At 40.9% G+C, this 17,181-nt stretch overlaps 2 protein-coding genes across 2 annotated transcripts in view; one reads left to right on the top strand and one right to left on the bottom strand.

Annotated features, from left to right (window-relative positions):
• Nucleotides 1–8,776, bottom strand: part of TSPYL6 (TSPY like 6) — a 44,912-nt gene extending 36,136 nt beyond the window's left edge. The window contains exons 1-3 of the mRNA XM_068986197.1: nt 8,707–8,776; nt 7,623–8,016; nt 6,151–6,216 (exon numbers count right to left, since the gene is read on the bottom strand). Coding sequence (XP_068842298.1) covers nt 6,151–6,216; nt 7,623–8,016; nt 8,707–8,776 — 530 coding nt within the window. The remainder of the gene's footprint in view (nt 1–6,150; nt 6,217–7,622; nt 8,017–8,706) is intronic.
• The window catches only part of ACYP2 (acylphosphatase 2), a 189,532-nt gene extending 172,967 nt beyond the window's left edge, over nt 1–16,565 (top strand). Inside the window, exon 4 of the mRNA XM_068979127.1 lies at nt 16,009–16,565. Within this exon, the coding sequence (XP_068835228.1) occupies nt 16,009–16,123 (115 nt within the window). The 3' untranslated portion in view covers nt 16,124–16,565. The remainder of the gene's footprint in view (nt 1–16,008) is intronic.
• The last annotated feature ends 616 nt before the right edge of the window (nt 16,566–17,181 follow it).

The following is a 17,181-nucleotide window of genomic DNA, read 5'->3' as shown; positions in this document are numbered from 1 at the left end:
TTCCCAAATTCCCAATGTCAGGATCCAGAGCTGTCATGATTTTGGTAAGAGAGAGCAGTTTTGCATCTTCTGGAAGCCCCATTTTACCTTCTTAGGGTATCACTCCCTCCTCCACTGCCTTTCAGGTTTACGATAATGAAGACAATGAAAACCCTCCTCAAACAACACCTCACACATCCCTTCATCATTGCATTTATCATCCTGAATGGTCATCGTTTGCTTCTCCCACTAGACTGAGTCCACTGGGGGCAGGGATCATGCTGCATTTGTCTCTGCAGCCAGATCTCACAACAGATATCTAATAACCGTGTGCTCAGGGCTTTTCATGTTGCCACTTCATCTTCTTCTGTGGCTGTTTTAAGATAACCTTCAACTATTGGAAGATAAAGTGCAAACATTATGATCTATAATTTTCCCTTCCTGACAAAGGATCCCCCCCATCACTGAGAAATCAATTGGAGGTGTTCAGAGCCAAATACTGTTGATAGAAGGTAAATATCTCAAATATTTTTCAAATAAAGGCCCTAAACCTCAGAGCTAACCTTGACCTATATTCCTGACAAATGGAAAAGGGCCTGATGTAGACCAAGAGCAATAAGGATGGAAGAGATGAAAGACTATTAGACTCAGTGGGACATTATGGTTGACTGTGCATGGATGTTGAGCATCTAGAACTCTAGATTCTGTCAAATTCAGAATGAAGAGGAAGAGCACACTGGATGAGAGAGGTATGGGTGGGAAGGGGATACAGGGCATAAGTGGAGGTGGGTGTGGTGCAGTCAAGTGTGGAGACTGAATAGACAGTAGATTATATGGATCTGGAGCTTTTGTGCTAAATCTAGGATGAACTCATTCAAAGAGTAGATGGAGATTAGGAGAGGAGAGGATTAAGAGCAGAAACCCAGAGATCACCAAGTAAGGACTGAACAAAGTAAGAGAAATGCCCACTGAGAAGGATCCCCTGGAGAGGTAGAAGAAAGACAAAGGATGATGTTCCAGAAGCCAAAATGGAGAGGATAAATGCCAACTGAAAATATTTTGAGGGGAAAAAAAATATGATGCTTTGGATTTGGAGGTCTCCAATAACCCTTTGTCTATCCAACCAATCCATTCACACTGGATTGGAAATATTTTGGAAGTAAAGGAAAACTTTTCTTGTGCCAGTCACTACAAGTGTAAAGCTGGTAGGAAAGATGATTTGCTTTTACACAAATTTGCTCCACAAATACCTTTTCTAGAGTCTGTTTATCAACTGAGAATTTATACCAATTAGCTCAGGCTTTTAATGAGTTCCAATAAAAACCTGCTTATGCTATTCAGATGATATTCCTCTTAGACAATAAATGTATGATTTACTATCATCTGATACTTTATGCTGGTTTGAGTACTTTATGCCTAAAATAAATAAAAGCTTCTCAATGCATAAAATCATGTCCAAATGTCTTGAGCTAGAATATCTAAAGTATTTTTTAAATGTTAAAAAACAATGCTTTCTTAGTGTGTGTGTTTGTATTAGTTGCTCAGTCGTGTCCCACTCTTTGCAACCTCATGAACTGCAGCACGCCAGGCCTCCCTGTCCATCACCAGCTCCCAGAGTTTATCCAAACTCATGTCCATCGAGTCGGTGATGCCATCCAGCCATCTCATCCTCAGTCGTCCCCTTCTCCTCCTGCCCCCAATCCCTCCCAGCATTGGTCTTTTCCAATGAGTCAACTCTTCTCATGAGGTGGCCAAAGTACTGGAGCTTCAGCTTTAGCATCATTCCTTCCAAAGAACACCCAGGACTGATCTCCTTCAGAATGGACTGGTTGGATCTCCTTACAGTCCAAGGAACTCTTCATTGAGTCTTCTCCAACACCACAGTTTTCTCAGTCGTGTCCAACTCTTTGCAGTCCCATGGACTTGAGCCCGCCAGGCTCCTCTGTCCATGGAATTCTCCAGGCAAGATTACTGAAGTGGGTTGCCATTCCCTTCTCCACTTAGTGTATGGTAATAGTCAATAAGTATTTGTTGAATCAATGTATAAATAAATAGTGTATTTTCTTATGATTCTTCACCTACATATTGTGGTAATTTTAAAACAAGTCCACAAATTCTTTGACATTCCTCTCACTAAAAGTGGGACCTGATACCCCTCTACCCTGAAGAGAGACCAGCTTTAGTGACTGGATTCTAATAGAATGCAGTGGAGCTTACCCTGAGAGTCTTCCAAGACTGGGTTAGAATAAACAATTCTCTTGCGCCTGGCTGGCTCGTTCTCTTGGATGCTGTGCCTTTGGACCCCTGAAGCTGACAGATGTGTAAGAAATGTAGCTACCCTGAAGCACCATGCTGGGAAGGGCACACAGGCATGGAGAGAGATGCCTGAGGAGCCTCAGCTGTGCCAAACCCCAGGTGACTGAGTTCTCCCAGGATGCCACGCCACACCTCTGAGTGGCTAAGCCATCCAGCTATTCCAGACCTCAGGCTTCAAGCCGCCCTCTACAACACGCATGGCCGAAGTGAGTTCTCCCTGCTAAGTTCCATCCACACTGTAGACTTGTAAGCAGGATATTCTTTTAAGTCTCTAGGCTTGAGGGTAGCAACTATACTAATAAGTGCTGTGTATCCGACTCTTTGCAACCCTATTAACTATAGCCCACCAGGCTCCTTCTGTCTTTGGGATTATTCAGGCAAGAATACTGGAGTGGGTTGCCATTTCCTCCTCCAGGGAATCTTCCTGAACCTAGGGGTCAGATCTGTGTCCCTTGTGTCTCCTGCATTGCAGCAGAGTCAGTACTGCTGACCCATCGATGAAGCCACTGTAGTAATGGGAACATTCCCTAATTAGAACATTGGCTGTACCTTGCCATGCGATTATCATTGCTTGATCACCATGGAGAACATTATGAGCCTTCAGCACATTCCTTTCCTGGCTAATTCTCTCTGTGGAGAAGACCTACTACTCCAGCAGCCACTGGCTAGAAAGGCCTTCACTTCCTTTGCTGCTGCTAAGTCGCTTCAGTCGTGTCCGACTCTGTGCGACCCCATAGATGGCAGCCCACCAGGCTCCCCCGTCCCTGGGATTCTCCAGGCAAGAACACTGGAGTGGGTTGCCATTTCCTTCTCCAATGCGTGAAAGTGAAAAGTGAAAGTGAAGTTGCTCAGTTGTGCCCGACTCTTAGTGACCCCATAGATGGCAGCCCACCAGGCTCCCCCGTCCCTGGGATTCTCCAGGCAAGAACACTGGAGTGGGTTGCCATTTCCTTCTCCAATGCATGAAAGTGAAAAGTGAAAGTCAAGTCTAGGAAATCTTTCGCCTTCCAAAATTGAAACAAATCACCTCTTTCTCAAAGCAAACTGCCTTAAGGTGGGGTTTGTAAACACGGGACAGTAAGTGGTAGGTTTTTCTTGTCTCCACCCTAGAAACAAGGACTTACTAGGATATGCTTCAGTATAGTCCAAGTGAAGAGAGAGTGTCCTCAGGAACAAAGGAACTGTAAAGAAAACCACAGTCTCATTAACCTGTGTGAGGCAATGAGGTATTAAGTGAAAAGCAGTGGGTGGTAGAGTTCTTTAAAAGGTGTTCAATATTGCCATTTCAGTGTTTTCTAGGGAAGAAGGTTTTATCATATGTCTCCTAGGCCAAAATACACCTAAACTGGAGAAAGAACAATCTATTGTAATTCTGTTTCATTAGTGTGCTTCCCCAAATGGAAAATTTGTATAGATAAGATGATATATTTGACAAATAGAGCACCCAATATAAATGAAAACATGGTATTACATTTTTATAAATTGATCTATGAATTTGGTTACTATGCACTTGTTCCCCTGAACTTGATCATTTCAGAGAAAGCTTTTAAGATCAATTTGCTAGACCACTGAAGACCACTGGCGTCTCCACCAATGTAATGATGCCTCACAGGAGTCTACAGGAAGCTAGCTACTGTCTTTGATGTAAGTTTAGCTGTAGCAGGAAATAGTGTGTGAAGAGAAGAGGCTCCCAAACGTGAGTCCTCACCTGGCTGACTGCCAGAATAAATAGTGCTTTCTAGACCCAGTGTCAAGGAGTCTGGTTTCTTTCACAGTGGGACCCATCTTCTGGCTTTAGCTTCATGGTTATAATTTCTGAGACCTCAGAAACTTTTAATGCTATTCAAATGCAAACATCCCACTCTGAGTTTGGATTTATATGCCTAGTTTGGATAGCCTCATCTAAAAGTCACTTTGAAAACTAAATATGACAGCTGCTTACTATGTATGTTGCTTTCAGTTCAAAAGAAAGTGAAGTGTGAAGTTGCTCAGTTGTGTCTGACTCTTTGCGACCCCATGGACTATAGCCCACCAGGATTCTCTGTCCATGGGATTCTCTAGGCAAGCATACTGGAGTGGGTTGCCATTTTCTACTCCAGGGCATCTTCCTGATCCAGGGATCGAACCTGGGTCTCTCACATTACAGGCAGATTTTTTTACCATCTGAGCCACCAGGGAAGCCCCTCAGTTCAAAAGAGGGAGATGTAATTAATTAAACTGCATTCTGATTCTAATACCAGACATTCTCTAATCTCCATCAGCACCACTTTCCCTGGAGGTGGAGGACCGCAGTGCCAGAACCCCCTCCACCCTCCCCCACCCCCCACAGTCCCAATTTCAAGGCCTGGGTCAGGAGGGTAGCTGTGGAGAAGGCTGCCCTGTAGATACATGTTTTTATGACCTCAGAATGATGTGTGTCTCACTGTAATGGAAAACGTATCTAGCAAAGTCAGTTGTAAAGTAAAACTCTGTAAATAAATCTCCACACCCCCTTCCAATGATTTCCTCCATAAAAATCAAGGGAACAGCATCAAGGAGAAAAAGGAAAAAAACACAACCCTCACAGCTTTGTGTGTTTATATTAATACTTCACTTTGTTCCCAATACAACTCGAAGTGATTTGTGAGGCTGTGTAAAACTGTAACAAGAGAGTGCACATTTACAAGTGAGAAAGGATTAAAAACAAGGGTGGGGACATAAAACAGAGCCAGCAACAAAGCTTTTAAAAATGTCTGAAATAATGGGCTCTGCGCTGGGCGGGTCACAGTTTGGCTCGAAACTATCAGCCTATCAGCCAATGGCATCGCCCCAACAACTCAATTTGCTTGTGAGCATTTTTGGGGAGTGGAGAGGTCAGGGTGAGGGGTGGCAGGGGGGATACAGGCGAGTCTGGCCAACTCCCTTCTAATTTGGCTGCATGTAGGAGTAGATCTGAACACATCCGGAATAGAAAACATCCTAGACTGTGTGTCCTTAAAGCACTCCTCCTCGACTGTTGTTCGGAGGCAAGATGCTTGTAAATATTGGAAGGCACTGAATTCAGAGAAGAGGCAAGCTCGGCTTGCCAAGAACAGAACCTTAACGTTGTGTGAAGCTCTTGTGTCTCTCTTCTTCTCCATAATCTGACAGCTCTAGAGACTGATCTGTTCTTGTCATCTTCATTTCTTCACTTCCCCCTCACTCCTAAGTCCACTCTCATCAGGATTTTACACCACCACGTGACTGAAGCTGATCTTGGAGAGGTCTGCAAGGTATCCTTCAGTTCATCTTTCACTTGGGTCTCAGGAGCATTTGGAAGTTGACATCTCTCTCCTTAAAAATATTCTGTATACTTAGCTTTCCTAATGTTGCAGGAAGTGGAACCCTTTCAAGGTCCAAGAGTGGGCTCTTGTCTAACACTTGGAAATGAACTGTCCGAGGAGACACATGTACTGACAAAGCAAAAGACTTTATTGGAAAGGGGCATCTGGGCAGAGAACAACAAGGTAAGGGAAGCCAGGAGTCCTGCTCAGCCACCTAGCTCAGGACTTATGGTAAAGTAGTTTGCAGGTTGCCTCTGGCCAGTCATCTTGCTTGGCCCAGTATTGGTCTGACTCAGGGTCCTTCCTGATGGCATCCACATATCTCAGCCAAGATGCGTTCTAGTGTGAAGGATTCTGGGAATTTGGAAGGATATATTATGGGCTGGCATCCTCCTCCACCACCATGTTCCTTATTGGGACCTCCTATCAGGAGACAGTTCATGCAAGTGGTTACCATCGTGCCTGGCCAAGGCAGGAGGTTTCGGTCATCGGCTCCCTAACACTAACACCACACTTCATGGTCATCTCCCTCCTCTTTGGTACCTCTTTCTACCTGTCCTCTATCTGCTTCTGATGGGTCACTTGGCCCGTCAATGTTGGTTTTCCTTGGGATTCTGTTCTAGTGGTAAGAAGAAGTCCAGATCAGAAAGAGTTTACAAAACTGTTGTTATCACATAGGACACGGAAAAAATATATATATTTCTAATCTTTTGTACCCCATAGTGTAGAGTTTTATGAAGTTCTTGTTAACTGGATATCAGCACTGCCTGCATGCTCACTCAGTTGTGTCCAACTCTTTGCGATCCCATAGACTGTAGCCCACCAGACTCCTCTCTTCATGAGATTTCCCAGGAAAGAATACTGGAGTGGGTTGCCATGCCCTCCTCCAGAAGGATCCTCCCAACTCAGGGATCAAATGTGCGTTTAAGTCTCCTGCATTGACAGGTGGACTCTCATCCATCGAGCCCCCTGGAAAGCCTCTAGGACTAGACTAACACAGGAACCACTAGCCACGTGTGGCTGTTGAGCACTTCAATGTGGCATGTTTGAATTGAGATGAATCGTAAACGTAAAATAGATTTCAAAGACTTGACATAAAAAGTATGTAAAATAGCTTGTTAATTTATTACTTATATGGATTATATCTCTTTATTTTGGATATATTGGACTAGATAAAACATTGCTAAAATTAGTTTCACCTATTTAATTTTACTTTTAACGTGGATCCTAGAACGTTTAATTATACATGAGGCTCACATTACAAGGCTGTTGGACAGTGCTACCTTGTAGAATTTTAACAAGTTCTGCATCTGTTAGCAAGTTTCATTCAGCATTCCTGATTGTGTGCATGAATATATACATGTATGTGTGTGTCTAAATTCTCCTTTGAATCAGAATCTTCCAGGTTCCCTCATTAATTAATGTATTGAATAGAAATCTTTGACACATCATATTGTATTTGCATGAGAATCACAGTTTTAACAGTTTTAACAGCTTATACTTTAGCAGCCAATTCAGTGGAGTTGCTCCAACAGGCCCATTCAGATCTGTTCTTCTAGCCCTTCAGTGGTTTTGTGAGGAGTTAATTCCCTATATTAAACTCCATGTAAACTGGCTAAGGCGGTTTTCATTACCTGCTATTTCATTACCTGACTGATACAATAGCTAAAGGTTATTAAGTGCTTCTGTTGCCGTTTGTTCTTCAGTTGCTGCCATGTCCGACTCTTTTGTGACCCCATGGGTTGTAGCCCCGCCAGGGTTCACTGTCCATGGGATTTTCCAAGTAAGAATACTGGAATGGGTTGCCATTTCCTCCTCCAGGGCATCTTCCCAACCTAGGAATCAAACCCGAGTCTCCCACATTGCAGGTAGTTTTTTACCAGTGAGTCACCAGGAAAGAGTATTCTCTAGATAGTCTTTCCAACGATTTATACAGATTCTCGTTTAACCTTCATAACAATTCTCTGAGGCAGGCTACATACTCTCCTTTTCACAGATGAGGCACTAAGAGTTGAAGAAACCTACCCAGGATGACCAGTTGGGAAATGGTAGCTGGATTCACATCCAAGCAGAGTGATCCCAAAGTCTGCTCCATCGCCACCGTGCTCCAGCAATGATTTTCTTGCCACTAAGTGAAACAGATGAGCACGCCTGTCACTCTGTGGACCTGGAGACTGTGGTGTGGCAGAGAGGCTAGAGGTTTCAGTCATGCCTTCACTTTTGCCTTCTCCACATCTAGGCCCTTGATTCAGCTGGCTGGTTCTCAGGGTCCTGGGCATAAATGAGGAGGTTGAGTGACATGCCGTTTCCCACTGAAGCTGAGAAGCAGCTCCACCAAGAACAAGAGTTTTTACTAGCGGAGCTGCACTGAAGTGTGTGCCTTGGAGGCTCACAGTTTGCCAAGCAGGCTGTCCATCATCTTTAGCAAAGGCAGAGAACAATAAAATAACTGCTTTTAAGGGCCTGCTGGGTGTCAGACATTGCCTTAGGCAATTTATATACATTCTCTTTAATCCTTTCACTAACAGTGAAGTCGTATTATCCTATTTTAAAGAGGAAGAATCTGGTCTCAGCTTAATTATGGATATCCTAGGATTCCCCTGATAATCACTGAACTCTTCACTAATACCTAACAGAAACTCTAGACATTATATCAAAATGCCTTCAAAATGCTTGTATTGATAATAAATATGTATTATTTGTCCACAAGTAACTGAACAGTGAAACTTGCTAAATAAGGAGAGTAGTGAAAATATTATATGCTGTCTTTCCATTATTAATGTTAGTTTGAAAGCTTGAAATGAGCAGACAACTCAATATTTTCCAGCATGCATCAGGTTAGCTTTTAATTCATTAGCTGTCTTTTCCTACTGTCTGCTTTCTTGCTATGGTCTACATTTTATACTGGTGCTACAGAGATATGTGAAAGGATTATGCTGCCCCACTTTAGTCCTAGGAAATATAACTGTTCTGAATTATTAATAGTATTGGCTTTCAAATGCTTTATTGATCATTTCACCTCTTTGTTTCAGAGAAGGATATTTGTTAGATGGGATTTTTTTTTCCCCACCACCCCAGAAGTTTACTATGTTTTGCAGGAAACACTAACTGGCTTGAGTTGCAGAACAGATGGTCCTGTGTTGATTTCCACCTCTACCTGTGATGGAGTCTCCCTCCATGCCATGCTCCTGTATTCTTGCTCAGTGATGGGTTAATAGGGAAGTTTCAAACAGTGCTCTTCAGAGCCCTTAGGATTTCCCAGCGGTGCCTGAGGTGCAGTTGGTGGAAAAAAAAAAGGCCTGGGGTGAGGGGTGGGGTTCTGCATCCCCCACCCCAACTGTTCCCTTTTTCAGAGAAGCACTTCACTCCTGCTATAAGCATTAAGCTTTGGGGCAAGATTATGTTGGGAGGATTCTTTTTTTTTTTTTTAAAGAAGCGTAAAATTTTAAAAATTAATACGGCACATAAATAGTGGGTGTCTGTACATACTTGGGATATGAACAAAAATGTCTAAGGATAATCACAGTATGCATGAGCATATACAACCAACCGTGGGCTGAATCTGACTAATGTGGTGGCATGTCACGTGACTGGGTTTGCAGGATGGACTTGACCCTCCTGTGGTGTTCAAATAGTAACTGACTTCACTCAGAGTTCACTGAACTTCACTGAACTCTGAGTGAAGTTCAGTGACTATGTTTATTTACATAGTGAGTAAACTCACAGTCACAAGAAATACAATAAAATTTAGGGACTGGCAAAAATACATGGACAGACTGCACGAGTAAACTTTGTTCACAGGCTTATATTCAGGTTATTAGATCAGTTCCCAGGTGGCTCAGATGGTAAAGTGTCTGCCTGCAATGTGGGAGACCCAGATTTGATCCCTGGGTTGGGAACATCCCCTGGAGAAGGAAATGGCAACCCACTCCAGTACTCTTGCCTGGAAAATTCTATGGACGGAGGAACCTGGTAGGTTAGAGTCCATAGGGTCGCAAAGAGTCAGACATGACTGAGCAACTTCACTTTCACAGGCCTCTAACTTCCTTTAAGAGACCGAATATTGTCATTATTTGAGTTATATCATAGGGGACGGCCACAGGCAAAATATTTATTCACTTTCTGTAATAAAAGCAACTATGTCTTTACCTTTCAAAGAGTTTTTAAAAAAATACACGAGGGTTTTGTTTTGTGTGAGATAAAAATCAAAGCGTTAACAGGTCATGCTCAGGGTTCCTTTCTGTGTGTGGAGTGCACAGACCCTAGGAATGCCCTTCCTCTCATGCATGGAAGGTGCAGACCTGGGGAGGGCAGAAAGGTGACAGAGACTCAATGCATTCAGTAAATACATATTGAGGGCCCACTCTCATTGGGCATCCTGCTAGAGGGTGGGGATCCTCTCTTCCTAGAATTTGTATTCTAATGTGGAGGAGGCAGGTAGTGAATACATAAACAATCATATAAACATAGCAATTATAGAATGTGCCAATTCCCATGATGCTCACAACAGCATGGGAGTGGGGCCCTTTTCAGCTACAGACCATCAAAGAAAGGTCTCTGGGAGGGCAGACGCCTAAGTGCATTTTAGAAGGCCACAGCTGGCCTCTTTGCTGGCTGCCAAGGCCATAAATATGTGGCACTTACTGTCCTTGATGGCTAAGTGTGTGCCATCTGCACTCACGAATTAGAGACAAGACTGTGGAAACCTGGAGGGGACTGAGAGTTGGTGACTCTCTGAACAGGAATAGAAAAACACAGCATTTTTAATTTATTAAATGAATAGCTTTTTCCTTGGTCATTTAATATTTATTAGCATTGTGTTTTATTAGTTTCTTTTTAATACAAAGATGGCCTGCAGAACACTTAAATGTAATATGTACAAGATCATTGTCCTTTGCTGTTTCATAAAAAATTGTTTTCACAACTGTGTATGGTTGTCATCAACTACGTAAGAAAGTGTATCCATAATAAAATTCCTTCTATTATTTCCTCATAATTGTTAAAGACAACATGATTTTGGAAAGAGAATTAAACTTCACAAAAATCAGTTTCATTTTCAAAATCTCTACATAAGGCACTTACTTGTATTAGAGTGAAGAGAGAACATGGTTTTCAAGTAACATGACTTTTATCAATAGAATTTTCCAGTTTACATCCTTTGTTTTCTTTTTGTTTTGTTTTTTAAAGCCTGCCAGTGGATCATGTTGCTTAAATAAAAATATCTGAAAGATATATGCACACAAAGCCAACTCAGATTTACAGCAGAAATAAGAGACTTCGATCTCTTTCAAGCAAGTATAACTCACCCAGCCATCCAACCATCCATTCAGTATTTATGGAGTCTACAAAATGATAGGTAAAATATGCTGGAATTAGAGCATGTATTAGTATATTATGATCTTGCTGGCCTCTTGGCTGGGTGCGCTGTTCATAATTCAGTTTTTCCCTCTAGCAATTCTCTGAAAGGCATGTAAATAGCCAAAATATAGCTTAAAAAAAAAAGTGACAGTGTGAGTTGCTCGATTGTGTCCAGCTCTTTACGACCCCATGGGCTGTTGCCCACCAGGCTCCTCTGTCCATGGAATTCTCCAGGCAAGAATGCTGGAGTGGGCTGCCATTCCCTTCTCCAGGGCATCTTCCCGACCGAAGGATCGAATCTGCATCTCTTGCATTGCAGGCAGATTCATTACCATCTGAGCCACCAAAATGTGGCTAGAGCGACTAACATAAAGAGCAATTTGAAATTATCCTGTCAATGTGTTAAACATTGACTGAATGAATTTAAAAACACATGGGGTGGTTAACCTAGGCATTCCAAAGAAAAGGAAAAAACTATTATATCACCAAGGAAGTTCAGTAAGGTATCTGATTACAACATGAGAGATCACTAGTTTCTGAATGTACCAGTTTAAAAATATGATAATTAAAAAGCATCTTGTTCAAAACAGCAAGAAAACAGTACATATCTAAGTATAAACTTACCAAGAAATATACAGGATATGAATTGAAGCAAACAAAATTTTAATGAGGAACATAAACACTTGAACAAAAGCAGACAAAACAGTTATTTTTTTATACAGGAATCTTGAAGTTTAATAATTTTTCAAAGTAATGCAAAAGCATCAGTCAAGAGAACGTATTTTATAAAAGACATAATTTGGTTTAATTTACTATAATTGGTTTCCAAGTGTGTTTTTAAAAGCAGTCTACAAAGATTTCTTTTTTGTCTTGCTTTATGAGAAATAAAGGCTTCCCCGATAGTTCAGTTGGCAAAGATTTTGACTGCAATGCAGGAGACTCCAGTTTGATTCCTGGATTGGGAAGATCCCCTGGAGAAAGGAAAGTGTACCCACTCCAGTATTCTTGCCTGGAGAATCCCATGGACAGAGGAGCCTGGTGGGCTACAGTCCATGGGGTCCCAAAGAGTCGGACAAGACTGAGTGACTAAGCACAGCATGGTAGCTCTATTTTTACTTTTTTAAGGAACCTCCATACTGTTCTCCATAGAGGCTGTACCAATTTAGATTCCCATCAACAGTGCAGGAGGGTTCCCTTTTCTTTAGACCCTCTCCAGCATTTATTGTTTGTAGGCATTTTGATGATGGCCATTCTGACTGGTATAAGATAATCTCATTGTAATTTTGATTTGCCTCTCTCTAATAACTAGAAATGTTGAACATCTTTTCATATGCCTCTTGGCCATCTGTATGTCTTCTCTGGAGAAAATTTAGATCTTCTGAGCATTTTTTTTGATTGGGTTGTTTTTTGCCTCCAAAGAACCAGCTTTTAGCTCCATTGATTTTTTTCTGTTGTTTTGTCTCTATTTCACTTATTTCTGCTCTGATTTTTATGTTTTCTTTCCTTCTATTAACTTTGGGTTTTGTTTGTTCTTATTCCTCTAATTGCTTTAGATATAAGGTTGGGTTGAGGAAAGAACCCCATTTTAAATATCTATATATGCATCCCAGTATCTAGAATATACCTTTCATGCAGTGTTATTTATTGAAATGAATTAATGGGTACTGTTGGATTATGTGGTTCCTTTTCACATTAAAGGGGATTGGAAAACAATGACATCCCAATCTCATCCTCATTAATTATATAAAAATTTGTGACTGGTTATTTTTCGGCTAGAAAAACACCTCTGCCATTTACAGATCTGAGCCACCCCTATCAAGGGTAAGAGCAGCGCGTAAAGAGCACATCTTTCCAAGGGATAGATGGCTGGAACACCCCTAGGTGAGTAGGCAGGTCAGGCAGCATGGATGGCATATGTGGAGCCATGGCATAGAGGGCCCCTCCACTTCTCTCTCTCATACACACACACACACTGGTTCCAGTTCCTCTCTTATTCTCTCTTGAGTCCATTCAAATACGGCTTTCACTCCACGAAAACTGTTCCCATCAAGGTCATCAGTGACCTGCATGTTGCTAAACACAATAGTCAACTCTCAGTTCTCACCTTACTTAACCTGCCAGAATCATTGCCCAGATTGACCTTCCCTCTTCCCTGAGGGCTTCACTTGACTCCCAGGACACGCTTGCTCTCCCAGTCTTCCTCCTGCCTCACTGGATGCTTTCTTTTCCTTTGCTGGTTCTTCTTGAGCTCTTAACTTTGGGGTGCCCTATGGCATAGCTTGTGGGCCTCTTTCTTTTTCTGTCTACATTCCTTTTCTTGGTGATCTCATCCATTCTTATGGCTTTCAGTGCTGTCTATCTGCAGACAAATTCAAATTTTATCTCTGCGGCCAAATTCAGGGTCCAGCTGCTTACCCAGCATTTTATTCAGATGTTTAATAGACATCTCAGATTTAACATTCCAAAACTGAACTTCTCACCTTTCCCCCAAATCTGCCCTTCTCATAGTCTCTCCATTTCAGTCCATGACAATCCTATTCTAGTAGCTTTTAAGTGTCATCCTTCAGTCTTTCTCTTGTACCCACATTCAGTGTGTCAGCAAATCTATTGACTATACCTTCACAGTCAGTATATCCAGAATCTGACCGCTTGTCAACACTAACATGGCTCCTACTCCTACTTAACTCTTCTGTGTCTCTTTCCTTATCAATAACTTAATAGGGAAAATGGACTACAGCTTATAGAGTTAATGTGTGGGTTAAAGGAAACAGTAAAGAATTCAACACAGTGCTGAGCAAACAGGCAGTGCCTCATTACTGTTAGCTTTTTATTATTACTGGCCTTTCTGTTCTAGAGGATTTCAAGGAAATCTGGGAAAACTGAAGCCATCAACCCTTTCCATAATAACTAAACTTTATTTTTCAACACGTGCAATTTTGATTTTTAAGATTTCAGTTAAATAAGTTGAAGAAAATGTGTTACTGTGCTGATGGCTTATCTTCTGAAAAAGAAGTACACATTCACCTTACCCAGAAAAACTGTCACAGTAAGAACCAAAAAGAGGGTTCCAACAAACTGCTATTTGTAAAATAAATAAGATACAAGGATTTAATCTACAGGACAGGGAACAGAGCCAATATTTTATAATTTTAAATGGAGTTTAGTCTATAAAAATATTGAATCACTGTGTTGTACACCTAAAACTACTATTGTAAATCAACTGTACTCTAATAGTAATTGAAGAGTTAAGTAGCGAAAGGGCAAGCTTCGCTGGTGGCTCAGTGGTAAAGAATCCACCTGCCAGTGCAGGAGACACAGGTTCAACCCCTGGTCCAGGAGGATCCCACACGCTGCGGAGCAACTAGGCTTGTGTGCTCCAGCTATTGAGCCCGTGCTCTAGAGCCAGCGCTGCTGAAGCCCACGCATCCTAGAGCCCATCTCTGCAACGAGAGGAGCCGCCGCAGTGAGAAGCAAGCGCACCGCAGCTAGAGAGCAGCCCCCTTTCCCTGCAACTGGAAAAAAGCCAGCAGCAATGAAAACCCAGTACAGCCAAAAAGATAAAAATAAACAGCATAGGGCAATTTGAATCACCGGAATCCGTCTCCAGCCCGTTAAGAATAATTTTCAGCTAATCAGACAGCTGTAGCTTAGAAAATATTTTTAATTCAAGGTTATTGAGATTGTTACATACGATACTGCATAGCTATACACACCACTAGTTTCACAACCTCAAAGACCTTTGGGGATATGAAAGTGAAAGTGAAAGTGAAGTTGCTCAGTCGTGTCCAACTCTTTGCGACCCCGTGGACTGTAGCCTACCAGGCTCCTCTGTCCATGGAATTTTCCAGGCAAGATTACTGGAGTGGGTTGCCATTTCCTTCTCCAGCGGATCTTCCCAACCCAGGGATCGAACCCGGGTCTCCCGCATGGCAGGCAGACGCTTTACCGTCTGGGCCAGGAAACTTAATGTTTCTATAACAACTGGGATAACAGCTATCATCTGTACAAAAATGCTTATTATTAACCTGTAGTCCCACTTAATTTTCATCCCAACTAATTATTAATAGGTAGAAAGATTATTGAATATCCTTAAAATATCTAATGTGTCAGCAATATTACAGTAATCTTATTTTATATGAAGCATCTCAGGTAAGTACCCAAATGTATAAATTGAACAAACAATATCACTACTAAATTAAGAAAAAATATTGTACTATATAAGCAAAGAAAATTTCAGAACATTTGTCTCTTTAATGCAGTTACTTTGCTAATATGTGATATGAAATGGTTTTTGAATAGATAAGATGTTCATCTAATTTTGTTCAAATATTTACAGAAAAATCACATTTATTTTTTATTCCCTCCCTCATGCTGCATATATATATATATATATATATATATATTCAACATGGTTTAAGAAAGATGTTCATCTAATTTGTTCAAATATTTACAGAAAAATCACATTCATTTTTTATTCTCTCTCTCATCCTGCATATATAATCTACCATGTCCTGGGTAATAAGAAAAACCCATGGTGAATTGTTTTATTCTTTATAAAAAATATTTTTATGTTGTTGCATGTAACAGCTAAGTAATAATGACCTTGGATATTTTAAAAGGAGGGAAATTACTCCACAATGAAATCATCAGGAGTTGACTATGCTTAATTGGTCATTAGTTCTTCTTTACCCATATTTGATTATATGTTAAACTATGATATTTTGATATAAAATTTATATTGTGTATATAATTATACATATATATATGTATATGTGAGAGACCCAGGTTCCATCCCTGGGTTGGGAAGATCCCGTGGAGGAGGGATGGCTACCCGTATTCTTACTAGGATAATTCTAAGGACAAAGGAGCCAAACGGATTACAGTGCATGGGGTCACAAAGAGTCAGACATGACTGAACAACTTTGAGAGAGAGATGTCATGTATATCTTTTATATTACATGCAAAAGTTGCTTATTATCACAGTCATTGTGAGATCATTTCAGCTAGTCCATATACACTAAAATGCTAATTTTTATTTATTTATTTTTTGTAGGAAGTCCTGGCTGAGCAAGGTTGGAAGTCCTAGTTCTCGCATTGACCGCACGAACTTTTCCAATGAAAAAACCATCTCTAAACTTGAATACTCTGGTTTTAATATTCGATACTAATAGAAAAATTAAAATTGTAATGCTTATACTGTACAATAGAATAAACTGTATTCTCAAGTCTGCATACTAGAGTGACAGTAGCAGAATAGGATAAAAAAAGAAACTTTCTGTTCCAAAAGCTGCAACATTACGTTACTAAAAATGGTTGACAATGAAACAGTTTTACTCAACAATGTTTTTAACCAGCCAAATTTAGCATTCTAAAATTTTAAATGTCATTATAAATTATTTAATATGAATATTTTATTTAAACTTGTCTCATGGAATCTTTAATTCTAAGGAATATTATGACACACATGTTATTTGGCTGGACATAAAATAACCACTTAAAAATTATTTTGGGGTATTATCTGAATTGAGTTCTAAAACCTCTGAATAATAATTTGTTAAAGTTGAGTACTTTGTTTAACAACAGCAAAATAACCAATAGTTTCATATAAATGTATATGATGATCAGCATAGCCTTAAAATCAATAAAGAGTTAACTTCTAAAACTGGTTGAATGAGAACATGATTCAGTACTTCTATCGGAGCTGCTTAATCTTTTCTAGGAACCGTATTCTTCTGTATGGTGAACAGAGGAGTGAAGAAATGACAGTGGTAGTATATAGCAAGCAGCAAGGTTTATTATATTTGCAACTACCCATAATGGATGTCCTATGAACCAGAAAAGGGACTGAGAGTCTAAATAAGTCACACTGTTCCCCAAATTTGGGGACTTCCCAGGTGGCACTAGTGGTAAAGAACCCGCCTGCCAATGCAGGAGACTTTAAGAAATGTGGGTTTGATCCCTCAGTTGGGAAAATCCCATGGAGGAGGGAGGGCACGCAACCCACTCCAGTATTCTTACCTAGAGAGTCCCATGGACAGAGGAGCCTGGTGGGCCACAGTCCATAGGGTCACACAGAGTCAGACACCACTAAAGCGATTTAGCACAGCACATCCCCGAAATTTGGCCTGTCATCTGGGGATTCTCACATACAGATAATAATTAAGCCACATAATATTTTAAGGGTAAGTTTTATTTCTACACCACAGAATTATACTCTGGAGAAATG

Source organism: Capricornis sumatraensis, chromosome 1 (assembly GCF_032405125.1).
Source record: "Capricornis sumatraensis isolate serow.1 chromosome 1, serow.2, whole genome shotgun sequence".
NCBI lineage: Eukaryota > Metazoa > Chordata > Mammalia > Artiodactyla > Bovidae > Capricornis > Capricornis sumatraensis.
Note: the sequence above shows the minus strand (reverse complement) of the source record. Positions and strands in the feature narration are given on the sequence as shown.